At 62.8% G+C, this 26312-nt stretch overlaps 1 protein-coding gene across 1 annotated transcript; it reads right to left on the reverse strand.

The window, feature by feature from the left end:
* Nucleotides 1-9239: 9239 nt before the first annotated feature.
* Nucleotides 9240-22281, reverse strand: WNT6 (Wnt family member 6). The gene is made up of 4 exons (XM_075029352.1): nucleotides 22205-22281; nucleotides 13509-13729; nucleotides 10256-10557; nucleotides 9240-9968 (listed from the first exon to the last, which is right to left on the reverse strand). The coding sequence occupies exons 1-4, from the start codon at nucleotides 22279-22281 to the stop codon at nucleotides 9507-9509; spliced, it is 1062 nt and encodes a 353-aa protein (XP_074885453.1). The 3' UTR covers nucleotides 9240-9506.
* Between the last annotated feature and the right edge of the window lie 4031 nt (nucleotides 22282-26312).

Genomic DNA, 26312 nt, shown 5'->3' on the forward strand with positions numbered 1-26312 from the left:
GTGGGGATGAGTGTGCCCGTGGTGTGGGGCGTGCACAGGACACTGGGGGTGCACAGAGGTATCAGGGTATGTGGATGGGGGCTGAGGGTGCATGGCACGAGATGCGGGTGTGCAGGAAAGTGTCCCTGCTGGTGCGAGGCACATGGGTGCCTGTCTGTGTGCACAGGGGTGTGAGCATGAGTGGCACGTGCTGGGGGTGTGACTCTGTGTGTGTGGGCACAGAGTGTGGCCGTGTACATCCCATGGAGGTGCCAGCCCCATTTTGGGCTCCCCCAGCCCAGTGCCAGGGAAGCAGTGCCGCAGGGCCGATGCTTTTGGAGGAGCTGTGGATGTGGCTCTGGCTTCCCTTGGCGGGGCCACCAAGCGCTCCCTGCCTCGGTTTCCCCACAAGCTTTCCTGGGCTGGGCACCCAGATTGTGCCCAGCTCCTTGGCACCATCCTCCCAATGTTCAGGCACCCCTTACCTTCCTGGTGCTGGGCAGGGGGTCTCCCATCCAGGGGCTGTGCGGTGGCCTTGTAGGCTGACCCGCTCCCTTGGGGACAAGAGGGTGGCACTGGGAAAGCCCAGGGTAACCGGGCTCTCGGTGAACACTCTCTGCCCCAATGCAAGCCCCTTCTTGGTCATGGGGATACTTGGTGTCCCCTGAGTTTGGGTGTCCACCCTGGGGCTAGGGGGGCTCTTCCTGGGCACTGGCGGCTGGCAGGCAGTGCCCCCGCAGCTCCCCGGTGTCCCCAGCTGCCGCGGCCCACGCCATGCTGGTGTTCGCACCGTAAACAGCCAGGCGGCAGCTGGCAAAGCGCTCTCCCCCCGGGCGGGCACCGCGCGTCTCCGCGCCGGCACAGCAGCGCTGGCGGGGGCTGCCAGCACTGCTTGCGTGTCGGTTCCTGTTTGCACCGGGGAGGAAAATGCGTTTCCTTTGGGAAATGAGTTGCAATCCGGGGTTGGGCCCGAAAGCTGTGCTGTCCCCCCTGTGGACTGTGGGTGCATGGGGGTGGCATCCCTGCAGAGGTCCCTTTTGCAGTCCTGGGGGCGCTGGCTGTTCTCCTGCTCCCTGGCTCCACTCCCGAGTGGGCTTAGCCTGTGGGCAGGTGGGAGAACCAGCACGGGGCTGGCATCTACATTCCAAATTCCCTGCCCACGCAGCTTCGCAGGAGGGGGGGTCACAGACCCTTCTGTCCCTTGGGCAATGCCCTGAGTGCACAGGGAGGTCCCTCACACAGCATCACCCCGGCACCCATCCCTCTTCCTCCATAACTGCTGCCCTCCTGGATCTCCCCTGGCACTGAGCAGGCAATGTGGGGTGTCCCACAGGAGGTTGGTAGTGCTGTCAGGACCCCCCCACTCAGCCACCCTGCCACCGAAGGGGCCAGAGGATGCCTGTCCCTTTGCTGCAGACTTTGGCTGACGGGAGGGACGGTGTCAGGGCTTGGCAGAGCATACCAGGGGACTTGTGGGGGTGACACACACCGGACCCCAATGTAGGGTCCTGCCCTCCCCACCTCCTCCCACCCAAGACCTGGCTCCCGTGCTTCTGTTTCCCCTTTGCACCCTGGTACACGCTGGCTGGACCCCCCCTTAGCAGGTGGGGGGAGGCAGGGGAGCAGCCCCCTCTGCCAGGCAGCACCCTGGCTTGGGTCACCCAAGCAGGTCCCCACTAACCCCTGCTTTCTCGGGCCACCCCAGGGTTTACACCCAGGCATGCGCTGCCCTTGGCCTGAACCCACCAGAGGGTGCTCTGGGGGCTCCTTTTGGAGGTCCCCCAGTGAAAGCGGGGCTCCTTCCCACCAGAAGGCAACTCTCACGGCTCTGGGGACCCTGGTGCCCGGGCTCCGGGAGCACAGATGTTTGCGTGTTCGTTAGGATCCTGCGCACAAATAAATGCCAAGGCAAATCAGAGGGGAAACGCTTTCATCCTCCTCCAGCCCTTAATGACATAATCGCTTCCAAGAGCGGGTGTCTCACTCACACGCTCCTGCTGACTTGGGGAGGAGGCCGACTGCTGCGTCCTACCATCTCAGTGCTCACAGCGGGGGCAGGCGGGGGGGACACACCTGTTTCCTCATGTCCCAGCAACGTCCTGGGGCTGAGGAAGAGCCAGGTGAGCCCTTTGCTCCAGCCTTTCTTCTGCGTTACACCAGCAAAGCCCTTAAGCACAAGATTGAGCATCTGTTGTGGCCCGGGGAATCGGGGGCCTATGGGACACGATCTGGCCCCTCCAAGCAGGGATGGGTGCAGGCAGGCATGCGAGGCTGGTGGAGGATGGTCCTGACGGGAGCATCAAGGCTCAGGGCAAAAACTGGGCCTTCTGTGAGCACTGCATCTGTCCTTGTCACTGCTGCAGCCCCCCGGTTGGGGTCACAGGGCCACAGGGCTGTGGGACCTGCCGCCTCCCAGCTTCTCTCCTGTCTCCAGCGCCCCTTGGCCGCCCCACACTCTGCAGAGGCCAGGCAGGGATGTGGGAAGCTCTCAGAGCTGGCATGAAGGGTGTTGCTGCTGCCCAGAGCCGGGGCAGGAAAGGTGATGGGGGGGTCCCTGGCAGAGAGCACTGTGGGCCCAGCCCTTGGAGCGCCCCTGCCCAGGCCAAAGCACCCAGGCAGGTCCCCTCCTTCAGCAGGTTACGTGATGCCCCAGCATGTGCTTTGTGCAGGGGACTGGGGAAGCATCCAGCCCTCTTCCTCTCCATCCTCTCTTCCCTCCATCCTCCTATCCCTCTGTCCCTCCTACTATCTCTCTGTCCCTCCATCCCTCTTGCCAACCATCCATCTCTACACCCCACATCCTCCTGCCCAGCCCCCAGGCTGCTTCCACTTTCCCTGCTCCTTTCTTCTTCCCTCGTGCAGGAGCAGGTCTTGCCAACACCCCACACCACAGGCTCCACACCCCCAGGAGAATGGGGCTGGCTCTTCTGTTGTCATCTCCATCAGAAGCCCTTTCCAGCACTTCTGCATACAGTCCCTGACTCACTGGCTCCGTCACCCGCTTTCCTCCTGGCAGGTGCCCTCCTATAGCTCCTTCTGCCCTGGGATAAGCATCCTCCAAGCCCTGTGCCCTGGACAATCCTGCAGTGATTTTCATAGGCACTGGATGGAGGGTCTCTGGCATCTCCTTGGAGTAGGCATCTGGCTGGGACTTTGGGATGTCAAAGGATGACCCCTTAGAGACCCACGGCAGGGAAAGGCAGGCATTGAGATCTCTGTGCTGTACCACACTGCTCCCACTTGATCTTACCGACTGGCTGCAGGCCCACAGATAGGACCAGAGGGCAGCACGGGGAGAGACCAGCCTGCTCCAGCCAGCACAGTCCTGGCCATGCCACAGCCTTGGAAGTGCCGATGGCCCCTGGGACCGCCAGATCCAACCAGTCTGTGTGTGCAGGTGTGGGAGGATGGGGCAGGTCTGCTGACACAGATTGGGGCTGAAGGGGTGCGGGGGGAAGCTCTGGGGAAACTTAAAGCATGGGGGAGCGGGAGGATGGACAGAGATGGAGCAGCACCAGGACAGACACTCAGTCTGACGCCACCAGGACAGAGGGGAAGGGTGCTGGGAGCTGTGTGGCTTGCAGTCTGCAGCGGGGCATGCAAGCCAGTTTGGAAGAGAAAGAGGAGGGAGATGTTCGCTGGGAGCCCATGCAGCCAGCCACGCACCCAGCCTTTGCTGTCCTGCAGCACAGCTCTCCTCGCTCCCCTGCCCAGCAGCACCCACAGGACCAGAGTGATGGCTGCATGAGTCAGGGCTGGGCGTGGGGTCCGGGCGACCCTGCCTTTTGCGGCAGCGTTAGTCACTGTGCCAAGCTGCCCCAGCCCAGCAGCACCGGAGCCCCCAGCATCGCTGCCCTCCCTCTGGCTCACACCCCGCGACCTGCCCGAGTCTGCTTGCCGTGACTCAGGACCCAACCGCACGGCCACCCGGCCGGCCCAGCCAGTCCTGGCTGCCTGGGGCTGGGGTGCTGGCAGGGCCCTGGGCAGTGGGTGCACGCCAGCCCCAGCGCTGTCACTCGGCCACGCTGCCCCTCGCGTCAGGGTGGAGAGGCAGGATCCGGCCGCCTCCAGCCATCCTCGGGAGCATCCTTGTGGTGAGGCAGACCTTTCTTCCTCATCCTCCTCCCAGCACCTGGCAGTGGGTGCCACAGTGGTAGCAGGCTGCAGGGAAGGTGTTGAAGCCTGGCTGTGGGTACTGTCCTGCGGGACCCTCGAATGCCGGGGCTGGGGCAGGCTCCCACCCACGCTGCCTCCACCAAACCACAGGGACTGGCCGTGCAGGGGGACATCCCGTGGCAGAGCAGCCATCGAGCTGGTTGGGGTGCTGGTATGACCGAGATGGGGGATCCCAGCCCTTGCACTGCCTCTGGCAGGGAGAGAGCATCCCCAAAGGGCCAAGCTGCCGGCTGGGGCGGTGGGGAGGTGGCCGGATGGGACTGGCCAAGCGCGTCTGTGCGGCGCTGCCCTGGGTGCCTCTCCCCTGCGGGGAGGGATGCACTGCCCCAGGGATGGGTGGAGGGTGCTGGTCCCCATGCAGGGTGAGCAGGGCATGGAGCTGCCTCAGCAGCCACTTCTCCAGCAGCTCTGCCCTCCGGGGTATGCATAGTCAGAGTCCCCTCCCCAGAGATGGAGGATGGCTGCTGCCTTCCTTACAGGGAAAGTAATGAGGCTGCGGGAGGGATTTGGATAAGGTGAGATGCTGGCAGTCAGAAACAGGACCCAGGAGTGGAGGGGTGTCTGCCCTGTCCTTCTGCTGGGGGGGGCTGAGGGGTGCCCTGGTGGGGGGGCAACTCCCTGCCAGCCTCCAGAGCCCACTGCCCTTGCAGATGCTGCTTAGTGTGCACTGTGCCAGCACACCTGGCCCCAGAATGTTGGGGTTGCACGGAAAGAGCAGGGGCCAGACACCAGTGCCAGAGATGATCAAGAAAAAGGAAGGACACAGACCCCTCACATTGACAGGCAGCATCCCCAAACAGCACATCTGGGGGTGCTTGTGCACCCCATCTCCTGCTCCTCAAGGGCTGGTGCCCACTGTCTGCGCCCTGCTTTGGGTGCCCTGAGTCCCAGCGCATCCCCTTGCCTGGGTGCTTGGAGACACTGCAGCAGGGCTGGCCTGGACACCCCGTGGGTGCATGGGTGACATCTGTCACTGGGATCTGGAGTGGGGACAGAGGAGGACAGTTGCTGACAGCTCCCTGGGGGGAGCAGCAGAGCCTGGAGAGGGAGAGTTAGAGGCCTCCCAGGACAGCAGGGCTGAGCAGGCAAGAGCCCTGGCTGGGACCCAGCTCCACCGGCTAGGCAGACCCCTGCTCGGCACCCTGCAATGAGCAGGCAGAGGGACCACAACCATGAGAGGTGGGTTTGTCGGAGGTTTTGGGTGCTGCTGTCCAAACGTTCCCTCAGCTGAGCTGGTATCTGGGTTTCTCAGCCTCCCCCTCATAGGCCTATCTGTGTTACTCCAAACTTTCCTAAAAAGCTTCTTTTTTTGGCAAAAACATTCTATTTTTGGTCTCTGTCCAGAGGGATTTTTTTTCAAGTTTGATTGAATTAATCTGTCCGGCTGTTTTCAACTTGGGCAATTGAAGGGAAAATTGTGCTCTTCCCATTTGAAAGAAAATAAAATGAAACCATTAACATTACAGAGGTTTGGGATTTTTTTTTTTTAACCCAAATATTGTAAACTTCCTCTGTTTCCCTTGGGAAGATCATGCAAGTTTTGCAATGCAAACTGCCCAGCACCAGCGATCTGGGCTACACACGCACATGTACAACTACACCCCCTGGACTCCCCAGCTACACGAGGCACCCACACAGCCACCCATGTGCCCCACGGCTCACACCAGCCCCCCCAGAGCTGGGTCCTGCCCCCAAGGGCATGGGGCTGAGAGTTTGGAAGGGAATCGGGGGCTCACACATACTCCCACGCACACTCCCACGCACTTTCTCCCAAGCACAATCCCACGCACACCCATACGCTTACACCCCCATGCACACAAGCCCCCATGTACAGCTCCCCAGGCACAGCCACCTGCACCCCCCGTGAACCTCCACGAACCCCCATGCACACCCACATCCGTGCAGCCCCACGCACATTCCCCCATGCACACCCATATACACTCTCCCCCCCCCCATGCCCTCCTATGCACACCCCCAAGAAAACGCCCCGGACATCCCCACGCCTTCCCCTGCACCCTCCCACGCACTCCCTCATGCCCCGCATACACACCCCCTCCCCAGACACCCCCAAGCCCATCCCCAGACACCCCGGTGCCCACTCCCCATGTTCCCCATGCACCCCCACGCCCCCCTCAGCCCTCCCTCGGGACACCCCCGCCCCGCCACGCCACGCCACGCCCCGCCCCGCCCCGCCGTACCGTGCCGCAGCTCCCCCTGGCGGCCGCCCGGCGCCGCGCCGCCCGCCCCGCCCCGCATCCCGGGTTGCCACGGCGACGGCGGGGATGCTGCGCCCCCTCGGGCTGGGAGCTGCGGGCTCATGAGGGGCTTCAGTGGGTTCCGAGGGGTCTGGAGAGCTGAGGGACGCCTAGGAATCTGGGCGGGGGGGGCTCCTGGGGCACTTCTGGGGAGTTAAGAGGGGGGTGAGGGGCCCCTAGGGGCTGCTGGGGTGATTCTGGGAGTCTGGGGTGGGGTGCTAGCAGGTGGGGAGCTCTTGGGGAGCTCCTGGAGGTCTGGGGAGCTGGGGGGGACTGCTAGATGTCTGGGGCGCTGGGAGATTCCTAGGGGGCTCTGCTGGCTGTTCAGCCCTCTCAAGACCACTAGGCCAGGTCCAGCCCCTGCCTGGCTACCGGCATCACCTGCCTATGCCAGGGCCTCTCCTGGCTACCAAGGGAATGGATTTGGTTCTGCCAGCTCAGGGACAGCAGGGAGCAGTGGTAGGGAGTTGGCAGCTCCCAAAGAGCTAACCCCTCTCCCCAGCTGGGCAGGGCACTTGGAGATGTCCTGGGGTTGCAGAGGAGTCACCCCACAATCAGTGGCCATGTGCCTCTCTCCAAGTGAGAACCCCTTGCCCCTGTGTTAGCTCCACTTTCCATCTTCTTCCCCCTCCACATTTTTGGCTTTTGTGGTCTCCAGCCTTCAGGAGCTGTGATCTGGGGCAATGGCAGAGAGGACATAGGTTAGATCCCTTACTCAAAAGAACTACCTGTTTTCCCCAGGGTTTATCCATGATCCAGACCTCCAGAGCCATGTCAGTGCATCCAGGAGCATGAAAGCAGCCCATTGTGGAGAAACTGAGGCAGACTCCTGAGAGGAAGCTTGCTGAAGGTCAGAGCTAGGACTCCAACATCTCACAGAGAGATTCAGAATCCCCCAGTACAACTGGCCTCACCCTGGCATGGCTCCAGGGGAAAGCAGGGTGACCCAAAGTTTCACAGGACCTGCCTGAACTGAGCTCTCCTGATGGGCAGCCCAGGGCTTGAGGTGTGCTCTGGTGTTTCTAATCCAAACAGACCTGCTCAGCCTACAAAATGGGTCCCCACATGTCCCAGTACACAGACCCTACATCTCTGCAGCTCCCTTCCTGCAGGGCCTTCCTGCACCCACGCATGTCCTTCCTGTCCCAGACATACCTGCACAAACACAGTAAGACACGTGCAAACAAACATGCTCGCACACAGGCACACACAGGGGACAGTGTCACCAGCACACACACACTGACAATTTGTTGTGTATTCATAGACATGCATGAAGACACACGGGCCAACTTGTTTGCACACCCACGAGGGGCTCACATGCACAGTGATGTGTGTGCACGCAAGCTCACCTGCACATATATGGTTGTGAACACGCATAGACATGTTACCTGTGCACGCACACACACGCACGCTGAACTGGTTGCATGCACAGGTACCTTCACCCGCACCCACCCAGCCCCACTCGCACCCACCCCTGTGTTCCCATGGGCGGGCACGTGGCCGGGAGTTCCCGGGAGCCCCGTGTGCCTCCCCTCTCCCAGCGCTGCTGTGGGCAAGCCAGGAGGGAATTTCCAGCTGCAAAGCTGCAGCTGACAGATTTAGAGGTTCCTGCCCCAGCACTTGCTGGGCCAAGTTAATGGTTCACCAGCACCCTGCTTCCCCTGCCCTTCCCCACTGGCTGCCTGCGGCGGGGGGCAAGGAAGGGCCCACTGCTGGGCATCACTAGCACCCCACGGCAGCTCCCCTTGCCTTCCAGTGTGCCCAGCACTGCAAGCTCCGCTCCTGCCCTGCCTGGCAGTACCCCGTGCGCGGGGCATTGCCCGACTCGGCTGAGAGCCCCAGTAGCCCTTTTGCAGAGGGGTGGACGGGCAAAGCCCCCATGCCCTGCGTTGCTACAGCATGGGGGGCAGGCACAGGAGCGTGGACCTCTCTGCCCAGGTTCTGGCTCTGCTGACGTCCCTCGGGGGCTCCTCTGCCCAGTGTAGCATTGCCAGCCAAGCAGGTGCTGCACACACATGTTCCCCTCTGCAGTTAGTTACCTAAACCCCCACGCTGGCTAGGGCTGGAGAAACCAGTTCCCTCTGGGCTCCTTGCAGGATGGGAGGACCCCCTTGGAGACCCTCGGAGCCTCTGGAGCAGAGGGATGGCAGCCTGTCCTGCTGGGCAGCCAGGTGGGCTGCTCCTTGCCCTGTGTTTGCCCATGAAGGGCACTGGCTGATCAGGTTACCAAGATGTGCCTGGCATGGTGCTGGTCAGCTGAGGTTGCAGATGGCCCACAACATGCCAAGCGAATGGCCTCACATGCCACCAAGCCAACAGTGTCAGTGCCACGCAGGGCTTCTCCATGCCAGTCCATGTGGCGTGGACTGCAGCAACGTTGGCTGAAGACGGAGTAAAAAAATAGAGGATACCTGCAAGAAACTCAGCCCATCACCATGGTGTCAGGGCAGCTAGCTGTACCTCCTTCATGAGGGGTGAGCGGAGGGACCGTGGACTGCAAGTCACCGCAAACATCCCAGGTAGGGTGGTGGCAGGACACAAACTGGCATCCCCAAGTGTTGGTGGTCATGGATGATAGGAGGAGAGCACCCACCCAGCCTGGGGGCTGCAGAGCAGGGCAGGAGAGCACTTGCCCTCATCCACACTCATCTCCTGGCTCTACAACACGGAGAAAAGCAGAGAGTGGATAAAAAATGAGCGGGAGTCTGCCATGGGTCCCACCATGGCCAGCAGGAACAGGAGGCTGGAGGGAGCCTGGCTGATCAGGACTCGTGGCCGGGGCAGGACGGCTCTCCGGCCGGTTCCATCCCAGTACAGCAGTCAGCGCTTCCCAGCCCTCCCCAGGAAGCGCTGTGGCACACCAGCTTTAAATAGCTTTATTAGTGGAAGCTCTGCACCCACAGCCCCCACGGTGAGGGCCGTGGGGATGCCAGGCAGCCCCACGCTGTCCCCCGGGGAAGCTGGGACTCCCCAGGGCGCAGAGCTGGGCTCACCCATGCCGTCCCTGCCACCCGCTCAGCCTGTCTCTGTCCCGGGGAGGCCGCAGCATGAGCCTGGGGGTGGTGCCCCAAATTGTCCTCGCCCAACCCCAGGCGGTCAGACGCAGAGGCTGAGCTCCTGACGGACAGAGCACTTGCGGCACTGCACCACGCAACACCAGTGGAAGCGGCAAAGGCAGTTCTCCTCCAGCACCACCGTCTCGTCCCGGTGCCCTCGACCGCAGCACAGCAGGTCGCACCCACTCGTGTCCATGGCTGTGCTGTTGCAGATGCGGCCCCGGGTGCCCAGCGAGCCCGTCTTACGGTTAGCTGAGCAGAAATCGGGTGAGTCGGCCGAGTAGATGAGGTCCTGCTTGTCGGGAGGTTTGATGTTGTCGCCCACGGGGATGAGGGTTTTCCCGTCATTGCCTCCCATCACCTTGAAAGCCCCGTTGAAGCGCTCGAGCAGGCGGTCCCCCACCTCGCGGAAATGGGGCATCTTCCGCCAGCAGGTCCGCAGGGTGCAGGAGCCCGACAGCCCGTGGCATTTGCACTCTGTCCTCATGTAGCTGCGCACCGCCTGGGGAAGAGACAGTGATGCTCAGACCTCGGTCCCCGGCCTCCCTGCCCAGCACCCCCAGCCAAAACCCTGCCTCTTGGTGCTGCCCTGCCCTGGGGGAGGGTGTTGGGGGGGGGGGGGCACAGGGAGTTTCCAAAGCACCTGCAAAGGGCTTCTGAAAGATATTTGGTCCGATCTCACCCAAAGTTGGTGCAGGCATGGCTTGAGGGAGGTAAAGTTGGAGGGTTGGGTTGGGTAGGGGCACGGGGTGATGGTTGCAGAGAGGGCAGGGAGCACAGGGGCCTTACCAAGCGCCCGGCCTCATTGTTGTGCAGGTCGATAAGAGCGCGGATGTCATTTTTGCCCTTCTTGCTCTTGGCATCCATGAACTGCTGGGATTTCTCGTAGCCGAACTGCACGTCGTCCCCACAGCCCCCCCACTCCCAGGCTGTGCCTTCTGTGCCCGGACCCGCTGTGGGCAAGGGGGGAGCCCGGCTCCGCGTCAGCTCACAGCCGCACTGCAGCAGCTCGCCCATGCTGCAAGCCTGCGTGATGGCGTGGCTCACCCCGGCCGCCGTGATGGCATACACGAAGGCTGTCTCCCGGATATCTACAGGAGAAGAGACAGGGCTGAGATGCGGGGTCAGCTCTGGCAAAGACTGTGCAAGCAAAGCATCCCCCCACCGACATCCCATGGGGGCTCAGACCTCCCCTTCTCTCCCTTCATCTGTGCTCGGTGCTTTTTCCCTGGCAATGCACCCACCCTGGAGCAAGCTGCCTGGGGCAGGAGCTGTCTCTTGCAAGCAGAATGCAGAATTTGGGGGGATGGCCAGGCCCTGTAAGCATTCCTCCACCCCAGCTGTAGGGTCCTAGGGGCAACAAATCTCCTGCCTCCCCTTGCAAGGATAGGTGCTGCCCCATGGGAAAGAGGGGAGCTCTGAGAGCAGGGGGATCCCAGGTGTCCAGGTGGTACCCACAGCTTTCTCACGCTACCCTGCAATGTCCCTCCAAGCAGTAAAAACCCCATCCCCAGCTGCAAGCTGGCACCTGGAGAAAAGTGCTGCGAGGGACACCGCGGGTGCCGCTCATCCCTCTGCAGGGTGGCAGCGATGAAGCTGTGCTGCCCTCTCTTCCCCCATACCCGCTTTGCCATGGGGTGCTGCCTGCCCCCCCCCCCTCTGCCGGCACAGCCTCCACCCTGCAGGATTATTTATTATTAGTATTTGCTCCTGTCTCTCTCTGCTCCAGGACACGAATTCCAAGCATCTTTCCCCTGCCCGGACCTGCCGCTCGCAGCCGCAGCCAGCGGGGGATTCTGGCAGCGGGGGTGCGGCACCCTGTTGGGGGGGTTCCCGTGCTCCCCCCGACCCGTGCCAGGCAAACCCCTGCCCACCCAAATGCCAGGGCAGGGCTGGCCCAGGGTGGTGACACGCAGAGGGCATGGGGATGGACGAGAAGCTGTGTTTTGGGGGGTGCCCCATCCCCCTGTCTCCACCACTCTGACTTGGGGGGGCTGCGGGAAGAGGTGGCACTGACTCCATGAGGGGCTCCTCCACAAGCCCACGCAGCACCTGATTCCCACAGGAACTGGACACACTGGTGCCTTTCCAGCAGTGCCACTCCAGGGACGGGTGTCCCCTGCCCTGGCCCTCCTGTCCCCCCTAAGCCGCATGACCACCCGCCTGCTCCCACCTGAAACTGGCAGAGCCCTGGGCAGGCAGCCTGCCGCTGGCAGAGGTCCCCGTGCCACCCTGCCAGCCTGGGCCCCGGGGGGATGCCGCTCTTCTGACAGCTCTTCCAGACACGTGGCTCCCCGCAAGCCAACCTGCCCTGGCACGCCGCGCCTGGCACAATCGGCAGGGAAGGAAGGGGCGATGGCCGCGACTGCACCAGGGAGACCACGGCCGGGAACCAGAGCGTGCCGCAGCATTCTTGGAAAGAAGAGGCTGTCAGATGGGAGGTGCCCATCCGATGGTAGCTGGGAACCCAAAAAGTGCTTGGATGGTTTATGCAGTCCCTCCAGGCTTACAGGGAGGCTGGTGCCTGCCGGCACCTTTCAGTGCAGTATGAGCTCTCTGCTCCTGACACCCACGATTCAGCCTTGGGGACCTCCACAGGTCTAGCTGGGATGTCCCATGTTCTCGGAGTGCCAGGGACTCCCAAACTCACCACTGTCCTCAGGACAATGCTCATCTCCACAGCCCCGGCAGCGAGGCTGGGCCAAACAGAGCGTGGTGGCTCCTTCAGCATCCCCATGCCTGATGTGCCTGCGTCTCCTCCGACCCGATCTGCCCCTGGGTACCTGCCAGCTCATCCGCCAACATCGCCCACTCGCCACCAGGTTTGGCCCTGGCATCCTGGCACCACCCCGCTTCCAGCCTTGCACCCTTCCTGGCACAGATCCCACCTGCCAGGCTGGTGTGAAAATAGATGGCTCCAGAGGCAGGTGTGTCCCCCACGTGCCCTGGCTCTCTGCCCCTCAACTGAATACACCTCCGTCCCTGTGTTGGGAGGAACCCACACTTGCAAATCAGCTTCTTAAATGAACCTGCCCCCCCCGTCACAGGCCAGTGTCTCCCTTGGGGCCCCAGCTCTACCCCCCACTGGTACCCGCAGCTGCCCGGTGCCCAGGGTGCTCTGCCCTCACCAATGTCCCCAGGGAGGCCACCCTGACCCCCCCTGCAAGGCCCAAGGACATACACGCTCTGCTGTAGCCTGGTGGATGCACCAGCGGGAGATGTGATGGCCAAGGAGACCAGGGCTCGCTCCAGCATCTTCGTCCGCCCCAGCACACCAACCAATGTGGGAACAGGGGCAGAACTAAACTCATCATCCACTAAGTGGCCCTACCAGCCCGAGGTGCTTCGAGCATCCCCCCCTTCCCTATTGTTGCCTCAGCCTCTCTCCCTGGGGACCGTGGCAGGACTTTCCCTTCCCTTACAGACTCACGGGTGACCTCACTCTGCTCCTGCTCTGGCTTTGATGCAGCTGGGCTGGGCTTGGACCACTGTATCCACCTGGGTGGGACCTGCCCATCCCTCCCTGCCACCTCACCCCTGATGCTCAGGATGGCATCAGGGTGCCCACCCAGGGATGCAGGGATGGGGGCCAAGGAATCCTCTCCTCTGCTCCCTGCAAGGCCGGGAGGAGGGAGCTGCAGGGTACCCACGGGGCGAGGGGCAGCTCCCAGTGGCTGTGCGCTGCCTCCCACCCGGGCCCCTTCCCACCCCCCGCCCCACCACACACCCCGGGGTCCCGGGGGAGCAGTAAATCACTGCCAGACGAGGGTGCATTCTTGGGCTTTGTGAAGCCCCGCGCTGTCTGGGAGCATCGGTAATTGCTTCATTACAACACGGGGAGACATGTCCCGGCAGTAAAACCTCAGCGTGACTGCACCGGGGAGCACTGAGCAACCCCCTACACACGCACACGCACGCGCATACACACACACACACACAGGTTTGCACACCCAGACTCTGCTGCAGAAGTCCCGGGGAGGCGCGTGACTGGGCGGCTGGAGGCTTTTTGGGATGTGGAAGGCCGAGGAAGCACTGGCCTTACCCTGCTGCAGGATCTTGCCGAAGTACTTGCTGTGGCTGGTGCAGTTCCAGCGGCGGAAGCGGAATTGGTACTGGCACTCCCGGACGCCCAGCTTGGTGCCCTTGGCCACCTCCTGCACGATTTCTGGCTCCAGCTGGCACAGCTCCGCCTGCTTCCCTGCCAGCCGCTTCGTCTTGCGGCAGATGCTGTTGGGGTCCATGACCAGGGGGCTCCCCACTGCCCTGCAGGAGGGGACAGCGAGCAGAGCAAAACCAGCACCCAAGCCCGGTGGGGGGGGACCAGGGTGGGGATGGGGCATCGCCAGACCTGCTCCCCGGGACGGAGTGGGGCCACAGGGCAGTCCTGGCTCAGCGGTGACCCTGGGTGACAAGGGGACAGGGAGAGGTATATGGGGAGGACAGGACAAAAGGCATGGGTGGCACCTGCGTTCCAGCACTCAGGGCATACGTTGCCCTCCCCAGCCAGTTGGAGATCCCCAGCTGTGGGGCTGGCTGGAGGACGATGCTGGCACATGCCACTTCACACCCCGAAGCCCTCAGGGACATCCCTTGGGGGTGATGGTGGTGTACCCGACGGGAGGTGGCAGAGGTGCTGTGCTGCTTAGCACCTGCCCTTTGCGTCTGGCACTGACCCAGCACAGCCCTGGCATTGCGGCGTGACCAATGCCCGGTGCAGCTGTGGCTCCTGGAGCCCTGTGGGGAGCCCAGCCAGCACTTTCGGTGTGCCTCCCCCTCTCCGGGGGGGCTCACTGCTTTACCCCGTGGGAGACGAGACGAGTGACCTTGCCGGTGATAAAGCCGCTTGGTTGCTGGCCAAGCTCCCATGTTCGACTCCCCCTACTCAGGCACCGGCCCCAAGGGAACAGAGCCACGGGCAACCGCGGGCGCACGAGGGAGGGATGCAGGTGGCATCGCCAGCCCTGCCGATGCCAGCGCGGGAGGGCAAGTCTCGGCTGGGCCCGTGTCAGAGGCGGCTCCTCCTTGCCAGCACAGCTGGAGAGAGGTGCCTGGCTCTCCGGGCTGGGAGGCAAAGTCTGAGCACGACGACGCCCTCCCCGGCGTGCCGCTGGCTACAGAAACTCCTGTACTTTCCCCACACATTTTGCCTGGAGTGCCCTCCACGGCACGGCTCGTGCAGCTGTGCAGCCCGCCAGCGCCGTGCCCCATGCCAGGGCGGGCGATGCTCCAGCTCCGCCGCAGGCAACGCCGGAGCCGCAGCGGGCAGAGGGCAGGCATGCCACGCTGACGGCCTCCCGCCTACGCCACCCGTCCCGTGGCATGGAGACCGTGTGGCCATGGGCCACCCGAATTTAGCACGCCCCAAATACAACCCCACTCAGCAGCTCCTCGCCTCCAGCGCCGCTCCCATGGGCTCAGAGCTTGTCCTGCTTGATAATATGATTTTCCTGGCTGTGGATGCCCACAGGACCCCAGGGCTGGACTCAGATCCCCCAGTGCTTTGGGATGCCCGAGGACTGCGAGACCACGTCCCCTGGGGCCCCCTGGGGAGCAGCACCCGGGCAGCCCATGCTGCCGGCAGCCCCGCTCGCTGGGGAGCACCGGCTGTGCTACAGCTTCCAAACCCAGACCTTTATAGTCTGGCCAAGCCCCAGGGGCTTGAAAATCACAAGCTGGATCTCGGTGTTTAACTATGTTCTGGGTTTCCTTTTTGCTCTCACGCAGCTGGGGTCTGTGTTCGGGACACCAGGCTGCAGGACTTTGCTTAACATCCTGCCCCCAGTGCAAATGCCCTCCAAGCCCCTTGTTTGAAGCTCGAGGTCCTGCCAGAATCCCCCTGCCCCACATCAGGCTCCCAAGCTGCCTGCATCTCCTGCCCACCAAACCCCAGCTGTGTTTGGGGCAGACATGCCCTCTCACACAGCCTGGAAAAGGAGCCCTTATGCTTTGGTTGGAGGTTTAAAGGGTTAAACAGCTCAACTGAGAGGCACAGCCTGGAAAGGTGACCTCCAGCAGGGAAACTGAGGCAAGACCGCACCGCTGCTGGGGAGCACCCATCTCCCTTTGCTCCCCAAGCTTGGTTTGCCTTTGCTGCGTGATGCATGGGTGCCTCTGCGAAGAGATGGGGTAGCTGGGGAAGCATCCTGGGGCTGTGACTGGGCTGGCACAGGTGCCCCATTGATGGGGAAACTGAGGCCCATGTAGAAAGCCACCAGTGAGCCTGTCCAGTCCCATCCCATTGATGACCACATGGGGATTCAAGCCTCCATCCCAGGCTCCTAGCTCGCCCTCCTTGGGGACCGTGGGCTCCCGACATCCGCAACAGGACAGTGGAGGTTTGGCCGCCTGCTCCGGCGGGGTGGGGAAGAAGGGGAGCCGGGACGGGACTTTCATTAAGAGACGACTCTTTGTACTCATATAAAAACGATGCGCCAGCCCCCCGGGGCCGTCAGATCAAATGCTGAACTGCAGCTCACCCCGGCCCGCCGGATCAGGCCGGGAAGAAGAGCTCAGCCCCGCAGGGCCGGGGGGCGGTGGGCGGCTCGCCGGCACCGCGGGGGTCCCCACCCATGTCCCGGGCAGCGGGGAGGCCGGCGGGAGCGCGCGGGAGCTCGCCGGCCATGCCGTCGAGGCGTGGGGTGGGCTGCCTAAGTCCGGCGCAATATTAATTTCCGCTGGGCTTCGCTTTCTGGCGCGGGGAGGCTGCCGGGAGCCCGAGAGCTGTTTTGCTTTGGAGGGTTTGGGGGGGGGGGGGGAGAGGGGGAGACAAGGGCAAGAAAAATGCTGCCAAACTGCTACCGCTTTGGCAAGGGCTCCGGCGCGGGGCCCAGATCTGCCTGAGCTTGTCCTGCTCCAAGGCCTCCCGCATCTACAATTAAGGTGCCCCACCTCTGCCGCCGGGCACTCCTCCCCCTGCCCTGGTGAAGGAACCAGGTCGCCAGCCCGACTCCCCCCAACCTGCCCGGGGCACCCCGGCCCCCCGCCTGGCAGCCCCCGGCCGGGCTCGGCGCCTCGGCCTCATCCCTCCCGCCTGCCCCCGGCGCCCTTCGCCTGCTGCCGAAACTGCTGCCGGGCGGCTGCCGCCTCACCCCGAAAGGAGCCAGGACGATGAGCTCCGCTTTCCACCGTGATTTCCTGCACCCCTGTCCAAGGGAAACAACCCCCATTGCTGAAAGTGGAAACTGAGGCACGGAAGAGGAGCTGCAACCCACCGCCAACCTGCTGTTGTCACCCCTTTGGCTGCCACAGCTGCAGCCTGAGCCCGGTCCCGGTGACACACGGGAAACAGGAGTCACTGATGCTTCTGACGCAACCCTTGTGCTCTGGATGCTGTCCTTGCTGCAACAGAGCCGGGGTTCCCAAGAGCCGTAATCACCAGCTTTTCCAGCTCAGCCCATGGTCATGGAGCCTCCAGTATGTCCCAGTCTGGTTCCCAGCCAAAATCATAGACCAAGGAGCCTGGCACAAGTCCCCATCTCCCCTTTGGACATGGGGATGGTGTGGAGCAGGGCTTCTCCCAACCCCTGCCAGCAGACCATGATTGTGGGGAGCCAGTGGGGTCCCAGTTTGCACTGGTCCAATGGAGAGGGGTTGGTACAGCCATGTGGCAAGGAAGAGGATGGCCAACCTTCACAATTGGCACCTGCATCTTGGGTAGAAAAATGTGTCCTTTGGTCCCGACAGCCCTGAAACCCCAAGGGAGAGTGGCACTTGTGCTGTGCCAGCTCCACATGGGACCAGTCAGGTCTGCACCTATTGAGTACTGCTGCCTGGGCATTCCCGTGTGGCAAGGTGACCCCGCTGTGGGGTAGCAAGGGCATGGCTTGCCTTATATCCAGGTCTCCATCCCAGCCCCTGGATGCCTTCAGGAGGGGGATGCAGGGTGCCAGGGTACCTGGCCCATTGCCCCGAGCCCACAGGCACTTCTCCACCTGCTTGGAGAGGCAAGAGCTGCAGGATGCCAGCCCTGGAGAGCCAAGCTACATCCTCGGGGGAATGTGTCACCCCACATTCCACTCAATGCTGTCACACTCAGTGACAGCCCTGCAAGGGAATCAGACCCCACGGGAGCCTGTCTCTTTCCAAGCTGTGCAAACAGGACAAGAGGGGGGATATGCATGATTTTTCACCCGTCCAGCTTTCGCTTCATCCCACGCAGGCGCGTGGCGGGTACCTGGCCCCTCACCCGGGGCGATGCGTGGGTGCTGCCACTAACCGGGGCAGCGGGGTGTGGAAAGCAGAGCAGGAGGTGCACGGGGCGGGGTAGGGGGGGGGAGATTGGGGTGAGTAAGCAGCAAGTCACTGCCCTGGGGGGCACGGCTGGGGCTTGGCTGCCAAGCAGCACCGGGGGCACCAAAGGAGTGGGAAATGCCATGAACTGGGGAGAGCAGGGGGACACCGTTCCCTGCCTTCCTCCTCGCACCTCCTCAGCAAGGACGGCATGCAAACAACTGGGAAGCCACCCAAAGGAAAGAGGCTTTGATGTGGCATGGCATCAACCGATGGACCTGCCAGCTGCAGGGTCACGTCAAGGCTGGGCGCTCGCGGGCAGGAGCTGCCCGAGCTTGTGCTGCGGGTACTGGGGGGGGGGGGATGGAAGGAGCACACGCCCGCAGAAGCACCGGTCCCAAAGCTGTGTTGGAGGGGCTGGGTTGAGAAGAAAGGGGTCCACCTCCCCCTGGTCACTGCATCCTTCCTCCGGGTGCTTGTGGAGGCTGGAGCTGGGGTGGCATGAGGGCTGGGCTAGTACATGCCCAAATGCAGGTGCTACATGGGGTGGCAGGACCCTGCACATCCTGAGCGAATATCGGGGTGTGCCCGGCTCTGCCCGGCACCCTCCTGCATGGGTGAGGTTTGAAGGGGTCAAGCCTCAGATGCGAAGTCCAGCCGAGCCCTTCAGCTTAGGGCATGCATAAGGCAGGGCTGGGCAGGCTGGGTGTCACTGTGGGAGAATGGAGGTGTGCAGGAGCAGGGACGAGGGATGGCATGGGCAAAAGGTCAGTTGTCTTTGTGGTACGACACAAGTAGCCCAGTTCTGGAGCCAGTGCCATCTCAAAGAGTGCAAGGGAAATGTTTTCCCTTTGAAAAATCCAGTGGGTCAGCACTGCCCCAGAAGAGGTACAGGGACATGACGCCGGGCAGGGGCTCCCATGTTGGGAGGTGTTTTGCTGCCCACATGGCGCTGGTCCAGGGGTGAGGGCAAGCCCCGGATGGCTCGGCAGCCCAGTCTGCTGGATGCCATGGGGGGCCGTGGGCTGTGGAGTGGTGGGTGTGGGTCAGCAGGCGCAGAGGGTGACTCACGATGTTCACCCCAAAACATGCAGGCAGGGCCCTACAGCCTGCCAGCCTGCCCTTACAGGCTCTGGGCAGTGTGGGTGCTGGTGGGAGCAGCAGAGGAGAAGGGGAGGCCACTGGCGCATGAAACCCATCCGGGGGTGTGTGGCTTCAGCAGCCATGAGGTCGGGACCCCATCAAGCAAGGGTGCAGCCATGGGTGGCAGTGGATGGGTCCTCCCTGAGCTCCTCTGAAGGAGCCCAGTGAAAACCTGGAGATGCACTGCCCATGCGCATACATGGGAAAGGGACACAGGGCAGGTGTCCGTCCCTCCGGTCCCCCTCAGACCCACAGCTGGAGCAGAGCACATCTCATAGGATGGTTTTCCCCCTTGCTCTCTCTTCCACCTCCCGACTGCTCTCGTCCATGCCCACGGAGAGCCAATGGGTGTTGGGGCACTGGGGAAGCCCAGCTTTGCTTGCCCCCATCCCCACAGTGCCTCTGTCCCTGTGAGCACAGCCCAACCACAAACTGGCTCTGAACCTGCCCAGGGCTCCTGAGACACCAGGTTGGCCCACCCTGTATCCCCGCACCCTCCAGGCCAGCCCAGGAGCCTCAGGCAGTCCCTACCTGCCCTGCTCAGGGAGGAATCACTGTTGCACAAGGAGCCAGGTGAGAAACATGAAAAGATGAGGGGAGGAGGAAGAAAGAGATTTTACAGGGTTGGTGGGAGCAAGGGGAACCTATTCCCTGCAGCCTGGCACTAACCAAGGCACTAGCAGCCCCCGAATGACACATCTTCCCATCGGCACTGACCATAGCCTGCTCCCCTTTGCCATGGAAAGATCCGTGCGTCTGCCGGTGCCTCTGCCTCTTCTTAGACACAGGGGCACAGGGGGTGTAGGACAAGGGTGACTGTATCTTCAGTGAGCCCTCTGGGGACATCTTACCCCAATGAGGATGCTCTTTCTCAGGCTATGATGTCATCAGCATGATGTCACTGCTCGTACATCACACACAAACTTTCCTCTGTAGGTGCAGCCATCTGGCAGGATCCCAATGGGCACCGTTACCACCCGTGAGTGGCCAAGCCTGGCTGCATGCCTGGGCTGAGGACCATGCCCGCCAGGACCCAGCCCTGCTGCACCCCACCGTGCCACTCTCACAAATCAGTTTGTCACCAGCGTGGGAAAAAAAATGCCTCAAACAGGCAGCCCCTGCATCCCCCCACACTGCACAGCCAATGCACCCAAGGGTGGGATGGGGTAGGTCATAAAGACCTCCCTTTCCTGCCCAGGGGAACAAGCCCCCTTGGCTGAGCACCCATGGGTGCCCAGAGATGCACATGTGAAAGCATGCTACCAAAGTCCCTATGCATCAGTGACAAGGACAACAAGGAACCGCTCTACCAATGCCACCAGCCCTAGAGCTTCCAGGAGCCCTGGCACAATGTACGGCTGCAAGCCTGAACCCCTCCTCACCAAAAGCAAAACCCACAGACACCAGTGCTACCCAGACCTGGCAGAGGGGATGGGGATGGGGAGCAGACATGTAGGAAGCTGCCTGTCTTGAGCTGGCTCAAAGGGCCAGGCAGCGCCCGGATTTCTCTCCCCCGCATGGGAAGAGCTCCCTGGAAATGAGGGATGATCTCAGCCGGGGGCCAGAGATCCCAAGCTCTGGGGGAAGCAGCTCGTGAATCAGCTGGCTGCTCCAGTGCCCCGTCCCAGGAAGGTCGGCATGTCCATTTGGTGGTGCTGGTGGCCTCATCCACACATCACCTCCTCCCCGCTCCCTGGATCTGGGTTCCGGAGTGAAGCAGAGTGCGTATTGGTGATCCCCCTGCAGCCGCTCCGCTGCCCAGCGCATTTGGCCGTGCTGCGTGCAGCTGGGTTATTATTCTTAAATTAAAGGTTCCTTTTCTTCTTCTTTTTTGAGAGAAGAAAAAACAAGTTTGACCCCTTGCCCTCCTCTGCCAAATCCTGCTAATCTCCCCAAGCCGGTGCTGCCAGCGCACGCACGGCATGGTCACGGCACCAGCAGGACCCAGGCTCGGTGGTAAGACGTGGCTCTGAGCAGCCAGGGCGGGGGCAGCAGTACCCCAACACCCTGCCCTTGCCGGTGCCATCTGCCTGCCTCTGAATTGAAGGCAAAGGGAGCTCCTGCTTCACCTCTGCCCGCGCCAGCTGTGGGCAGGATGGCACTGAAATCCTTGGAGCTGGAGCGCAGGGCATGAGCTTGGGGGTGAGGGCTCACTGGGTGGGTATTGATGAAGATGGGGCAGAGAAAGCAAGGAGAGCTGAAGGGACAGCCAGGTGTGCGAAGCAGCTGTCTGAGAATTAGCCAGGGAAAAAGAGCAGCTCTCGGGTAGCAGGAGGGACTGTGCCCCGGGATGGCACAGCTATCCCGAGGCTGATGGTAGGGAGCAGGGGGACCTTCTGCACGCACCCTGCCCCGGCCAGCACTCACCCTACCTCGCTCTCCCCTGCTGTAGCAAAAAAACCGAAGCAAGCACCTCTCAAATCCACATTAACCCCTTTCCCGGCAATAAACACAGCGTCTGGGCTCCGGGGCCAAACTCTCATCTGGTGTACAACTGACCGTAACAGCACCATTTATATCCACCAAGGCCCCCCCTTTTGCCCTGCACTCCTGGAGCCAGGGCTAGCGAAGGGGATGGAGCCACAGAATAAATCACTGGCGGGCAGGCAGGGGACCGGGAGGGGAAAGGCTTATGGAGAGCTTTATTTTAGGGGTCAAAAGAGTGTGACAATGTGGAGACGAATAGCCTCAGATAATGAATGATAGCCTGGACGGCACGCCGGGGAGCTGGAATCTAAGCACTTAAAACCGGATAAAGACAGGCTGGGTGAAATTCTTAATAGATTTAAATAGTTCATGTTTCGACAGATACCTGGGCTTTCCAAGGCTGGGTCCCAGCTCTGCGCCTGTAATGAATCCCCCACCCCCTCCGGTATCCTGCAAGGCACCGTCTCTGCCTTTGATGAAGGCACCATTACAAACAGGGGTTTTGTCCCCGCCGCGTCCAGGCCACCGCTCGGGAGGGGACACCGTAGGGACCCTCGGGCTTTTAATTAAAGTTGACTTATTGGAGGGGTCTGGAGGCCCCTACGCCCCCTTCCCCACCCCTCAGGCATACAACCCTCCCAGGCTGTGGGCTTGGGGTGCGGGGAGGCAGCCTGCAGTTCCCTCCGCAGGACCCGGGTGTCCCATACCCCTGGGGGTCCCGCAGCCCGCCGTCCCCAACCCGCTCGCGTGCCCAAACCGCGGCAGCGTGGGGGTGCCCCCGGTCTGGATCCGCCCGGCCAGCGAGCAGCGGTCCCCACTCAAGGGCTGCCCTGGGTGCAGGGGACACCGTTGTCCCCAAGCTGGGGCGGGGGGACCATCCCCGGAGACCGAGGGACCCTGCGCGCCCTCCTGGCACCCACCCCGGGATGTCCTACTCACCACCAGAGCCCGATGATGTTGGCGGGGCAGAGGAGGATGAAGAAGAGCCCCAGCTGGGTCCGGGAGGAAGGCAGCATCCTGCCAGGGCTGAGGGGAGCGCCGAGCCCCCTCCGCGCCCCCCGTGGGGACCCGGGCAGCCGGGCTCGCCGCCGCCCCGAGGGTCCGGCCGGGGCCCCGGCGGGTGGGTGCCCGCTGCCTCCCTCCGCCGGGCCGGGGCGGGCGGGCACCGCGGCCGGCGGGGCTGGGCTGGGCTGGGGCTGGGCTGGGCAGGCACCTCCGGGCGGCTGGAGCGCGGCGCGGAGGCTGCTCCGGAGAAGGAGGAGGAGGAGGGACGGGGCTGCGAAAGCATCTGCCTCCGACAGGGAAACCGGAGCCCGGGGGGACGGACAGGGCGGGCCGGGCGGGGGGACTCCTGGGTGCCAAGCTCGTCTCCAGGCGCGCAGCCACGGCCGCGGCGTGGGCACGGCCACGGGCAGCCTCCGGCAGCGGGACGGTGGCTGCAGCCTGCCCGGCCCCGCGTCCCGCCGCCGCGCTCGGACGCGCACCCCTTATAGCGGAGTCTGGCTGGCACAGCCCTGTCCCCCGGAGCCCCGGGGACCTGGCACGGCCCCGCCTGGCACAGCCCCACCTGGCACGGCACGGCTTAGCCCCGCAGCCCTTACGGGAGCCTGCCTGGCACAGCCCTGCCTGGCTCCACTCGGGGTCCCGGTGCAGCCCTGCCAAACCCAACCCCTGTCGAGGTCCCCCCTGGCACCTGCCGGTCACTCTCCTGCCTGACCCCGACACCCCTGGCACGGCCTTGCCCAAACCTGGCACCCCTGTGTTGCTGCCCACATAGACCTGCCCGGCCCTTGTCCCTGTTGGGTCACCTGGCACAAGCCTGGCTTCATCGCCCTGCCTGCTCTCGGACCCTTCTGTCCTGCCTGGGGACACTGGAGGAGTGACACCACCACCACCCCCAAGCACGTCCCAACTTTTAGCCCCAAATCCTCTGGGGAGACATCCCTGGGGCAGGGGGACACGCAGGTGGATGATGGCAGCAAGCCCCAGGAGCAAAGAGACCAGGAGAAGAGTGCGGGGAGGGCCAGCTTGTTTATGGTGATCTCATCTCAGGTGCGGCCAGGACCCAGGAGGGAGACAGCCCCCAGGACCACATCAGAGCAGGCAGCAGGAGCTGCCTGGGGCAAGAGGAAGCTGAGGGGCCTGGGAGGTAGCGGGGCCGGGAGGGGGAGGACCACACCAGGTCTGGGCAGCTGGGGACAGGAGGAGCTGGTGCCTGTCGACTGCCAGGCCAATTTTCTCCTCTCTGAGTGAGCAGCCTCAGGGATGGTTTCCCAGGGCTCGGCGCAGGGCCCTGGGGCTCTACTTCCTCTTGCACCATCCGTGACTCAGAGCAGAGTTTGGGGATGCAGCTCCCAGCCCTGCAGCACCAGTGCCATGGATCCTGGGGCTGGGACAGCCACCCTGGGGGGCCCTGATCCACCTCTGCAGCCACCTCCACTGAGCACCCAGACAGCCCACTGGGTTACCCCAAGGGAAATGGGGTGTCTGCCACCAGCAATGGGCAAAGCAGAGCACCCTTACTGCTAGTGAGCTCACCCCTTCCTCCAACAGTGATTTGGGCTCTGTCCCCCTTCCTGGGAGGGTACAACCCCCCATCCCCTGCTCAGCTCTAGCCCCTGGCTTGCCTATCACTGATCCCCTTGCCCCCATCACCAGCAGCTTCTCTCCTTCACCCTGGCACATGCACTCCGCACCAGCAGCATTTGTTGGTGAATGACTCAGGTTTTATCTGCAACTTGGCATGGTTCTCCTCTCCCTCCTGGGTGCAGGAGGTAAGAGACTCCCACCAGCTCTGGAGGTTTTCCACGTACTCCTTCCCTGCCCTCCCACACAGGGACTGGGCTCCCAGTTTGCACCCTTGGCATGGTGACAAGGATTTGAGTTGTCCTGGCTGCATCACAGGGACACGGGGACCTTCCCTGAGCTGGACACCGTGTCTGGGCTGCTGGTGTCCCTGGTGTCTTTTGCTTTCACCCACCAGCTTCCATCCTACCTGTCCTATGGGAATCCCATCACCTCGAACCTAGAGGTGGGGGGAGTGAGCAACAGGCAGCTCTTGGGGAGGCGACATCCTTGCCAAAGCTGGGGACAGGCTGACACTGTGCCCAGGGCCCCAGCCCCTGCGGGCAGAGCTCCGCGGCGGCTCACTGCAATGCAGAGCTCATCTGCCGGCGTGTTGAAAGTGTCTGTTGTCCCCCCGCCCCGAGCACCCAGCCTCCTTGCAAAGGCAGCGCGGGGCAGGTGAGAAGCCTTTATCTGATTTCCTAAGGGCAGAAAAATCCCTTTGATTTTGCCCCGAAGAGGGGAGCGGGAGGAGGGGGAGCCCCATCCCGGCGAGCAGGTGCGGCTGGTGCACAGCAACTCGCCTTGTCATGTCCCAGCTCTTCGCAAGGCTGGAGGGGGCTGGGGGTGTGTGTGATGCCCCCAGCACGTATATGGGAACTAGCCCCATCACCTGGATCCTGTGGCAAAACCCCTCCAAGAGGGGGGCAGGATGGGCAAAGGTGGGCTCCTTGTCTTGTACCTATAACAGGGGGGCTGGGACCAGGGGGATGCCTGGGGTTTGCCCCTGCTTCCCAGCTTTTCTCCCAGTTACATAAAAATCCCCCTTCAGCAAGGGGGAAACTGAGGCACAGAGATGCTGAGAGCTGCTTAAACAGCTGGGGGGTGATTGCCTGCTCCCCCAGCCCCAGGAGTTTGCTCACACACACACATCCCTTCTGCAACAAGACCCGAAGGGACATATCCTTCAGGGGACAAGGCCACAGTGGGGACATTGCACCAGGGCTACGGGCAGTGGGGATGCCACCGCCACCCTGAAGCAGCCTTCTCTTCTGTGGCTGATCCTTTGTCTCTGCCTTCCCTCGCCTCTCACAGCTCGCCCCCCCTCCCGGCTTTTGTGTTATTACAAATTATAAAACAATTTTTTCCTGCCGTCCCGCATTCTTCTACCTCCTGCAAGAATTTTAATGTATTTATTTTTGCTATCAGGGGAAAGCGCCGTGTTCCTCGGCCACCCCCGGGCAGCCCCGGCCCCGCTCGGCCACTGATGGAAATTAATGATGGGGGATGCAGGGGGAGAGCAGGCATCCCTGCACCCCTGCAGCAGAGAGGAGGGGGGTGGGTGTCCCCCCAACCAGCTGCGGTTTCCCCAGTGGTAAGGTCTGAGCACGGAGGATGGAGAACCAGGCTGCAGCAGGGAAGGGTGATGGGGCAGTGGAGACTGGTCCCAGGAGATGCTGGTGGTTGTGGGCTGGGGAAGGGACGACTGTTGGGTGGCTGGGCAGGGCCAAGGGGTGCTTTGGGGTACTGTGATGGGGAATCATGTCCCCATGTAGCAGCATGGCTTTGGGCTTCTCCTGGGGAAGAGGAGACCACCCCCAGCCACCAATCCACCCTGCCCCATTCGACAGCATCCCCAGTGGTCCCCATCCTGCTCCTGGGACAAAGCAACCCCCAAGTGCCCCATCCTGCTCGGGGACACAGCCCCCCTCCCTGCAACCCCCCTCTGCCCCTAAGCTGGTGCCCCAGTGCTGCGCTGAGCTTTGGCTCTCGCTCCCCACTGCATGGCCCCAGGGACAGAGATGGGGGTGCCCCGCTCCCCCAGCCCCCCTGCCCTGCAGCCACAAGGCTGGGGGGGGCTCTGGCCGCTGGGAGGGAGCGGACGGGGGGAGGAAGGAACAGGCCTTTCCTGCTGCGGGGAAAGCGCGGTGATTTCCAACCCAAACACCCCGGCGCTCAGCAGCCGCATACTTTCCCAGCGTCCCTCCCCTCCTTTATTCCCGAGGACATTGGCGATCAAACCCAGGTTGGCCCCATCTCCTGCTCCTGCAGTGAGGTCATCGAGCTGTGTTTGTGACATCCTGGTGTCTCCATGGCAGCGCGCTGTGATGTCATAAGCCTGGGGTTGCGACCTCACGGCAGGAGGAGAATGATCTTATTAAAACAACATGGTCCCCGTCCACGGCCGCTCGCAGACGGGGGACTCCAGTGCGGGGTAACAGCCGTCAGAGGAGCCGGTGGCAGCTGGGGGGATGCTGGGGAC

The sequence above is a fragment of the Buteo buteo genome, chromosome 5 (assembly GCF_964188355.1).
Source record: "Buteo buteo chromosome 5, bButBut1.hap1.1, whole genome shotgun sequence".
NCBI lineage: Eukaryota > Metazoa > Chordata > Aves > Accipitriformes > Accipitridae > Buteo > Buteo buteo.